At 38.3% G+C, this 10,459-nt stretch overlaps 1 protein-coding gene across 1 annotated transcript; it reads left to right on the top strand.

The window, feature by feature from the left end:
* The first annotated feature begins 8,101 nt into the window (after positions 1-8,101).
* On the top strand, positions 8,102-8,773 carry LOC132601382 (uncharacterized). Its single transcript, XM_060314476.1, has one exon. It carries the CDS (start codon positions 8,102-8,104, stop codon positions 8,771-8,773), a length of 672 nt encoding a protein of 223 aa, XP_060170459.1.
* The last annotated feature ends 1,686 nt before the right edge of the window (positions 8,774-10,459 follow it).

Below are 10,459 nucleotides of genomic sequence, written 5' to 3'. Positions count from 1 at the left end.
CCTCGAGTGGCAAATAATGGCGATCAAAGCATCTACGAATTCTTGCCAAACTGGGGGAGGTGCATTTTATTTTCTTGAAGATATTCCATTATTATACCATAGGACCGCTACATCTCGGAGTCTATAAGATGCCAACTCCACAGACTCAGTATCGGAGGCATGGATGATCATCAACATTATCAGCATCTCATCAATCAAACCTTGCGGGTCTACATCCGGCTTTGACCCGGAAATTCTAGAAGATTTAAACTCATGAAATCATGGGCTCTAGCACTGGTCGCCCTATCACCAGGACCCATACTCTACCGCTGAGCCTGAACGGCAACTAGCTGTGTCAATAGCTAAATAGCTTCGGTCATTTGTTGACCTGAAGCACCCGGTGGAAGAACTGGAGGCATAGGAGCCGGAGCTGAAGCCCCGTCATGTTCTTTTAGAATAGGCGGAGTGTGAGAGGTATGGGATGGAGCCTCCCTTTCTGTCGTAGCCCTGCCCTTTTGGGCGGCTGTGGCTTTTCTCTTTACCGGCATCGCTGAAATCATAGCGCATAATTGGGGGGGGGAGAAATCTTATAACATGGCTCTATGGCACGACCTAATAAGAAGAAGAATGGTCATTTTTCCTAAATGCCCCGCAATCTCTTGTTTATAAGTATGGCGCGCTTCACACCCATAAACGAGACTCTGCTGGACACGGCTCTTAGACACACCCTAGGATAGAACTACTCTGATACCATTTTTGTCACGACCAGAATAGTGCCATGACGGGTACCTGGAGCTGACTACCGAGCACCACTCATCATGCTAATCATGGTACTCATCCTGGACACATATAATCTCGAAGGCGACACATGTATATATATATATAAGCCCTCACGGCTGCAAAAATGATATACAAATGTACAATGTAGTCATCATAGGACATCTACCACCCACACATACGCATCTACGAGCCTCTACTAGAAGACTAAGACATAAGGACGGGACAGGACCCTGTCGTGCCCAAATATATACACAAAATAATATCTCATAAATGGCACCTCCAGAAGAGTGGAGTGCTCCTATAAATCTGCTGAGTAGCTCCTACGAATCTGGGCCACCTCCCTATCTACCTGTGGGCATAAACACAGTATCCAAAAGAAAGGACGTCAGTACGAACATTGTACTGATTATGTAAGGCATGAACAATAATAACATATCGAAAAGATAAGGAGACATCCAGTAAGGAAGCAACCTGTAGCTGAATGTCACTTAAGACGAAATAATGCATGCTAACTTAAATCATAGACAGCATCATATCAAGTATATATATATATATATATATATAAGCTGCCCGACCATACAGGTACGGTGTAATCAGCATAAGCCCGCGTCCAGACCTCCCGCTTCCGGGGTAAACATCGCATGCCGCCCACTAGTGGTGTCTGCCCATGCCTTCTCGACATGGTGTGTATGCCGCCCGCCTTAGCGGTGTCTGCCCGGCCATATAGGCACGGTGTAATCTCATTAGAATATACTTATCATAAAGCATGCATCAAAACTCAATTACAAACTCTAACTCTATCGGGGTGACGTAAGGTCGAGAACCCCCGATTCCTATTATGGCATAGTCATGATTATCATGCCTCACCTTGAAGGAACTAGAATTATAAGGTGAGTGTAACAACAATGAATAACATCAAGGAATCACATGAGGATCATTAACTTCATAGGAACATCATATCATAAGCTTTGGAATTTCTAGACTTGGAATCAACATCATCATCGTCATATTCATAACATATATCTTATCTTTCTTTCATGAGAAGCTCTTTATAAACATTGACTCATAGTTTTCGGAATGTAAGAAGGTCATGGAGGGATAAGGGAAGTCATGTCATAGTAATCATGCATTAGAAAAAGAAGGGACTACCCTTACATACTTTCATGTCTCTCTAACTTTATCAATTAAGCGTTATCCTCCAATGTTCAAGATTCTACATTCAAGGGAATTCGTACTAGAATTAGATAATCGGAAAAATACTTAAGCTTAAGCTAAAGCTAACGAAAATTAGACAGAATCTCCTTTGTTTCTACAACTTCCTCCATATGGTATAACAACTCCCAAAATCAATAACAACATTCATAATACCATAATCAATAACTTCGACAAGTTCGACATTATTCAATTCTCAAGATTTCCTCTCAAGGTCATCCATAACCATGGCCTTAATACAACACCACATTCATCCTCACACAATGTTTCTACAATATTCTTAATATCATTTATAGCAAAATTATACTCATAACATCTCAAGAATTAGGATTCATATCAAACTACTATTCAAGAATATCACAATTTTCATATTTGAACTCCATGTTCTACCTTCTTCCTCAATCCAAGTCTTTCAACCGTTCAATATTCTAAATAACATGAAATGATCATAAACCTCACCTTTGATTATGAAGGAATGGGTTTTGGATGAAAATGCTTCACTTGATGAAAACCCTAGCTCCACTTCCAAAGGAATTCCTGACTTCTAGCAACCCCAAAGAGCTTCTTTCCACTTGATTTCCTTCGATTAATGATGTTGATCTTTGATTTCCCTTAAATTCTTGTAAATGAAATATGTGGAATGTTCTAGAGGTTTAGAGAGAAGTAAATTAGTTGGAAGAATGAAAAATTAGAAGTGGGAACATGTATTTATACTTGGAAATTATTCAGCCCGTTGGGACTTATACGGGTCGTATAACATTATACGGTCCGTATAAGTGGTCGTATTTCACCATCATGGATTTTCCCTTCCTGTTGGGGGTTATACGGACCCTTATACGAACCGTATAAAATTATATGGACTGTAGAAGTGGTCATATAACTCCACTTTTCTGAAATGATTTCCGTCGTTTCGTTTGATCTTCAATCCTTATGGAACCTTCTTAGCACTTATTTAACACTTCACTAACAACCTAAGGGGCGTTATAACTTTTCCTCAAGAATTTATTAAATCACCATTAGCTCGGTACTTTTCAAACCCTTTTCAAAACACGGCGTATACCTTACATTACTCAACGAACTTTCTTCTCTTGCCTCAAATGTCTTTGAAATCTTAATTAGAATCGTTAAGTACTACTTCTTACTTGTAGAAACATCATACACTCCTTACCCTGCGTTATTCTAACTACCAGACGACGACAAGAAATTTTTCGAGGTGTAACAAATGGGGACATCGGAATTCATTACGCCCCTTATGGAGTGTCCGACTATACCACGCTCCTTTGGCCCTAGTCTTTCTCCACGACTATCTTCTTCATATCCTTGAATTCTCCTTGCTCTGGGTTCTCAATTCCGATTTACGTCTATACTATACCATTAAAATTTGATATTCCACACCATCCATTTCCACGACTCGTCCTTTCATTAGCTTAGCTCATTTTGTCCCGTAATTCTTCTTAACTACTTGTTTGCATCATAGCTAGGCATCATTGTCCTTCTAGTGTTCTGTCGGCTCTTGTTCTTATCATGAAATCCTCACAAAGTACACCCTTTCCTTTCTTCTTTCGTCGATTCTTCATCTTCCTTTATGATATTACAACTTGTACACATATATATAGATATAGATATATATAAATATATATATATATATATATATATATATATATATATATATATATATATATATATATCTCGAATTTTCTCGGTTTTCTTCATAATCGCATCTTTCACACAACCATTGTCTTATAATTTCAATTTGTTTTCTTTTGGGTAATCCTACTTATTCATTAGCCTTCTCCTTGTTGTCGGCGGCCACATAATTCCTTTTAACTGTTTCGTTAACACCTCCTCCTTCCTTTAGTCCTCATTGTTTCTTTTACTTGTAAAATGCCTGTTTCCATTAGTAATCATTTACTCTTAGGTTAGGAAACTTTCGAGTATTTCGTTACGAGTGTGAATCCCTTTAACGCTGAAAATATCTTCTTGAGGTACTTTTTTCCCTTAAATTAAATCATTCTAAAACTTTTCTTCGAAAAAGTCTCATAATGGTTCATTCAATCATGACTTACCAAACATCCGATTGTCACATTTTCCCTTCATTCTTTCTCTAGAGCATAGACATTCAGATAATTCAATTTGAAAAAAATTTGGCAGAGTATCCTCTATACTTCTTACTGCCTCATTCCTGCACGTAGCCCAGAAAACACATCCAAAGCCTCACAGGGCGATCACATATACTTATAACATCTAGCTCGAGTTCTATATCAAATTCTATCACTATCAATAAGGCAGGAAACATACCTTTTGGAGTATTAACTTCAATTCTCATCAATTACTTCATAGCGGTATAATCAACTTCTTATCCACAATCTAAACATTTAGGATTGGAATCAGGGACATCACATCCTATAATTTTAGCTCTACGGCATAATCTAAGATAAGAATAAAGGGTCAATTTTTCCTAAATGCCCTGCAGCCTCTTGTTTATAAGTATGGCGCGCTTCACACCCATAAACAAGACTCTACTGGACACGGCTCGTAGACACTCCCTAGGACGAACTGCTATGATACCACTTTTATCACGACCCAACCTGAGGGTCATGACGGGCACCCGGAGCTAACACACCGAGCACCTCTAAACATACATCTCATAATCATTTCTGGGTGGACCATGAAGATCTCTCATGGATATCATAATTTGTAAGGACATATATCACAATATAACCGCACATCTCCATAGAATCTTCAACAATTATGCCCATCGTCACTAGTCGACAAGTCTACTAAAATATTATACAACAATATGAACCAGTAGGGTTATGAAACGTCTAATTGTACGCACATGTCTACGAGCCTCTACGTAGAATACTTGTGACCATCAAGACCAATATCAAATACACGGCAGTTCCAAAGTAAGTGGAGTGCTCCAGAGAATCCGCTGATAAAAGACCTACGGATCAGGTCCGCTTACCTGTCTACCTGCGGGCATGAACGCAGCGTCCACAAGAAAGGACATCAGTATGAATAATGTACTGAGTATGTAAGGCATGAATAATAACATGATTAAAGTGCGAAGAATAACATAAGATAAGAGAACCATTTATATCTCATAATACCTTTTAAAACATTTGTCATACTAATTTACCCTTTTTCTAGAAGAAACACTTCTTACATCCACATGCTTACATATGCAATAACTTACAATACAATACAACACCGTACCCATCCATATAGGCTCAGTATTATCCGTACCCGGCCCTTTCGGGACTCGGTGGTATCCATACCCGACCCTTTCAGGACTCGGTAGCATCCGTACCCGGCTCTTTCGGGACTCAGTAGTATCCGTACCTGGCCCTTTCAGGACTCGGTAGTATCTGTACCTAGCCCTTTCGGGACTCGGTACCGTACATGACTACATATATACATATTCAAGAGTACATAAGTAAAAGCACGTCATCATCATCATTACCTTTATCGCCACATATTTTCGTGGAAGGTCAACTATCATAAGATAAGATCAATAGTGTTGTAAGAATATCAAGAACACTGCACTTGGATAGCATTGGAAATGAAATTATAATCATCGTTATATCTCACCTCAAAGGAACAAGTATTATGAGGTGAAATCAACAACAATGGATAAAATCAAGGAAATCATGAAATAAGTTCAATAATCTCATAATAGCATCAAATTCATAAGCTTCGGAATCTCCAAAAATGGAATCATCATCATTATCATCATGGAACATACTTATCTTTAGCATCATAAGAAACTCTAAGAATCATGAACTTTTAACTTTTGGGAATAAGAATGTTTTGGAAAATATATGTATGTTCATAGGAAAGGAATCATGCCTTTAGAAAGAAAAGGACTAGCCTTAACATACCTTTTCTATCGCCTTAACCTTAACTATTTAATGCTTATCCTCCCAAGCTCGTAAATCTACATTCAAGAGAATACATACCACTGTTAGGCTTATCGTCATATGCTTATCTTATGTCTTCAAATTAATTCTTCTTAAAATCTGCCGAAATTCGGGCAGCATCTCCTCTGTTTATATTACATCCCAAAGACCACTAAGGGTCATCAAACAGCCCAATAACAACAACAACAACAATCAACAATAGCAACAACTACGATATAATTCAATATAACCTTCTTTGATTACTTTAAGAATCATATCGAGCAGCAAGCTCATTTAACGAATTGCGAACGTCATTCAAACCCAACTCTCCTTTCATAATTCTATCCACGCCCTTCATAACAATATGCATATATTTACCATATCATATTTTAGTTCAAAATATCCTTAAATGTATTCAAAAGCAATCCATACTCCTACACCTCATCCTTTACTTTCTATTCGTAGATTTCATATATTTTCTTCTCCATTTTTACAACTAACACATGAATAATCCCAATAACCGTAGGGACAATACATTCAGGTTATAATCCACCATTTACAACCACTACAAGTCATATTTAAACATTCAAAACAGCCTCTACAAAACAGTGGCTTAACTTAACTTATTTCGACGTAGTCTTGCGGTATTTGGCCTCAAACAACTTTACCAACATTAAATTAAGCTAACACATGATTAAAGGGGTGTTATACATAGCTTAAGCAGTGCATCCAACCAAAGAACCATGGCTGAATCAGTTCAACTTCACCCTCAATCACTTGACAACACTATAAGTTTGCTACTCTTGTAGTTTCTAACTTTCTTGATGGAAAATTTGGTTGTTTCCACTTGATTTTGGCTGACATTTCGTGGGTTGAAGTTAGGAAAATATTCTAGAGGGTTGGGGAATATTTTAGAGGTGTTGGAGGAAAAACAATAAGGGTAAAACCCCTTTTCTAGAGCTCTAGAGTCGGTTTGGACCGACTTAGAGTCTTCGGTTACTGTAGCGCGCATTTCTACTCTGTCAGCCTAACTTGTAATGTCCATAATTCTCTACTCCGATATCGTATTGACAAGCGGTTTATTGTGTTGGAAACTAGACTCGACGAATTTCATTTTATACTTTTTAAACACCTTAAACTCCTAATATACATGGAGATATACCCCTCCAAAGTTGACCCAGAATTCTGTCCAAAATTCTGCCAACTTTTTTCCAAATTTTCGACAAACTTATTTTATTCGATTTGCTTGGTCTCGGAATCTTCCGAAACTCTACATACATGATATTTATCATTAATCGTACTTGATAATGTTCATGTCCTTTGGTTTTAAGGTTGTCCTTCCCGGTTATGACTTACGAGATCGTAATTCATCCTTTACTTTATTGTTACGTACTTCCCATGGCTTGTACCTTCCAAACCTTCATGGGACGTCTCCAATACTCCATTAATACGGTGAATTACGTAGCATGCTCATGCTCTGAAAGTGCGAGGTGTAACAGGAAAGGAGTCGGATCTATGATATTATTGTAAAAACTTTCGCAATTTGTTTTATATATAGTGAATTTCTTCCGCTTATTGTTATTTTCTTAATTTTTTATTAAGTCGATGTCGTTTATGTAAGAGAAAGAGTTTGGTTTGGTTGAAGGTTCTCCTACCTAGGTGGGAATGATCGGTGCCCGCGCGAGCCTAAAATGGGTCGTGACAGGCTGAGGCATGATTCGAGAGCATTGTTGAATACTTTGGCCCAGGGCCAGATTTTGACCAGAACGTATGATGAGATGGAAGTTCTTTTGGATCTAATGTCTGAAGGTAGTCAAGAGTACTCAGAACCAAGTTGCTCTGGATTAACACAGAAATTTGTTGGGGTACTTCAAGTAGATGATGTTACAACTATTCGAAGAGACATTGGTCAACTTGTTCATGCTATTAACAAGTTGGTCAATGCTCCCAATGCCAATCCAGTGCAATCTGTACAAGTAGCTTGCGAGTGTTACGGAGATGATTATGCATATGTGAATTGTCTGTCAAATCTAGAATTTGTCTATTATGTGGGGCACATAAATCGTGGTGGTGGAAATCTCTTCAGAAACAACTATGATCCGAAATTCAAAAATCACCCAAATCTTTCTTGGGAAGGCAAGCATAACAACTATCAGAAGCCTCAAGGCCCACAAACAAGTGGTTCTATGGAAGAAATAATGAAACAATGGATGGTTCAGCAATAGAACATGATGAATGAGATATATAAATCCATCCCTGAGCTAGAACGTCAGATGGGCCAGATAGCAGTTTCTCAAACTATCAGATCACAAGGTGCTCTTCCAAGAAATACTGAAAAGAATCTGAAAGAACAACTTCACGTTGGCTATTTAAGGAATGGAAGACAACTGGAGGAAGTTCCACTAAAGAATAAAAAGGTAAATGCTGAATTAATCCCTACTAAGAGGATAGAGACCGAACAAAAGAATGCTAAGAATGTTGCAGAGCAGCCAGAGGTGGTAGCGTGTAGACCACCATCACCGTTCCCACAGAGACTCCAGAAGCAGAAAGTAGATTCAGCTTGTAAGATATTTCTTAAGATCTTGAAACAAGTAAATATCAACATCCCTTTGGTGAACACTTGCAAGAGGTCCTGGAATATGCTAAGCCCAGAATATGCTAAGTACATCAAATATGTTGTTGCAAATAAAATATGTCTGACAGAGTTCGAGATTGTAGCACTCATCGAAGAGTGCAGTTCCAGAGTGAGGAGTAAAATTCCTCCAAAGCTGAAGGATCCAGGTAGTTTCACTATTTCCATCACTATTGGGAACGTTGACGTTAGGCGACCATTATGTGACTTGAGTGCTACTATCAATTTTGATGCCTACTTTTGTGTTGAAAACGTTAGGTTTGGGTGAGCCAAGACCAATCACTGTGCAATTGTAGCTTGCAGATAGATCTTTGGCATATCTCAGTGGTATAATTGAAGATGTACCTGTGAAAGTGGGGCCCTTCATTCTTCTAGTTGATTTCATCATTCTTGATTATAAGCTAACAAGTAAGTGTCTCTCATTCTTGGGAGGGGATTTTTAGCTACTGGTGATGCAATTATTTGAGTCAGGGAAGGTAAGATGTCCATGACGGTGGATGGGCAAGAGGCCACTTTTGACGTGTTCAAAGATGCTAATTTTCCTGTTGTCACAACCCAATTTACGAATCATGATGGAACCTACACTATTCCCCCGGCAGGCGGACCATCCCTAAATTATTGCTTAAGTATAACAAAGGAAAATAAAGAAATTAAGTGCAACAATATTATATTAGAGTCTTGAAACTATAAATAAGTGCAGAAATGATAATCTAATCTTTACAACCCCAAAATCGGGTCTAATTCATAAAAGAGCTTCTAAATAGCACAAGTCAGAAATACAACTAGAAATTGTCTGAAAGTCTAAATAAGCGGAATCAAAACTCAGCTCAAGAGAGAGGAACATATGCGAAAAAATAGGGCAACATTTTTTATTTTGTCCAAATGTTATAGTTGTTTCATTTTTTATTTATATATGTTTAGTATTTCGACAAATATGGGACCATTTTGGACCATTTTACTTTTCTTAAATAAATAAAATGCCCATTTGGGAGGAAATCCAAGACTGTAGAACTCTCTAGTGACTCGCCCTGTTATCTCAAAATGGATCACCTCGGGATCAGTCACCAGGATCAGTATCTGCACCCACAAAAAAGATTCAGCAAATGCAGTATGAGTACAACCACGAGTACTCGCAGGTATCATAGGCCAACAACGAAGGGAAAACAAATACAGGATGCAAATATTAAAGTCAATACATAACACATTAGTTCAACTTAGCTTCACCACTAAGCCCAATTAAATCACAAATCACACTAAGGGAGCGAAATACATAAACATGTAAGGCAGATAAGAGACAATGGATATATGAGAGCATGAACGCAATGCAATTGCCAGTATCATACGTAGTACACATACGCTAGTGGTCATTCCATTTAGTCGTGACCCATGGGGGACTCGTTAGGTCCATATACTTGTCATTAAATCACCCGAGGTCTTTTCCCGTCGTACGGTGACAACTTAATATACCGCCCGACATTACCACCGAACTGTGACACACTTACTGTACCGCCCGACTTTACCGCCGGAATTAGAGAACAACAACCTTACCTCATTCTTATTCTTATATCATCTCGAATCTTTTCTTTATCACAATTTATCCTTATGAGCATATAAATGGAGAATGATTGCAACAATGTAACATTTCATCCCAACAAAATCATAGGCTTGAAGTATGAATATGCGTAATCGATGAGACACATGTACCAACTCATAATTCTGAAGAAAGCTCCTTTCACAATTATACGAAATATTGAATGATGAGATAAACAATCTAGTCACAATACAAGTCAAATCACGACTATCATAGCCCACATAAACAGAAATCAAACCAAACTAGTGGATTTATCACCACAACCACACCTAAATGCCTAACATGCTTCTCTGTCATCCTAACTACCAAACAATATACACCAGTACCCACCCAAGTGCTCATCATAATCACTTAGGTGGGACC

This window comes from Lycium barbarum, chromosome 7 (assembly GCF_019175385.1).
Source record: "Lycium barbarum isolate Lr01 chromosome 7, ASM1917538v2, whole genome shotgun sequence".
NCBI lineage: Eukaryota > Viridiplantae > Streptophyta > Magnoliopsida > Solanales > Solanaceae > Lycium > Lycium barbarum.
This window is presented reverse-complemented; position numbering and strand designations above follow the sequence as displayed.

Coding starts and splice junctions, on each gene's coding strand:
- LOC132601382 (XM_060314476.1), top strand. CDS start 8,102: ATGATGAATGAGATATATAAATCCATCCCTGAGCTAGAACGTCAGATG.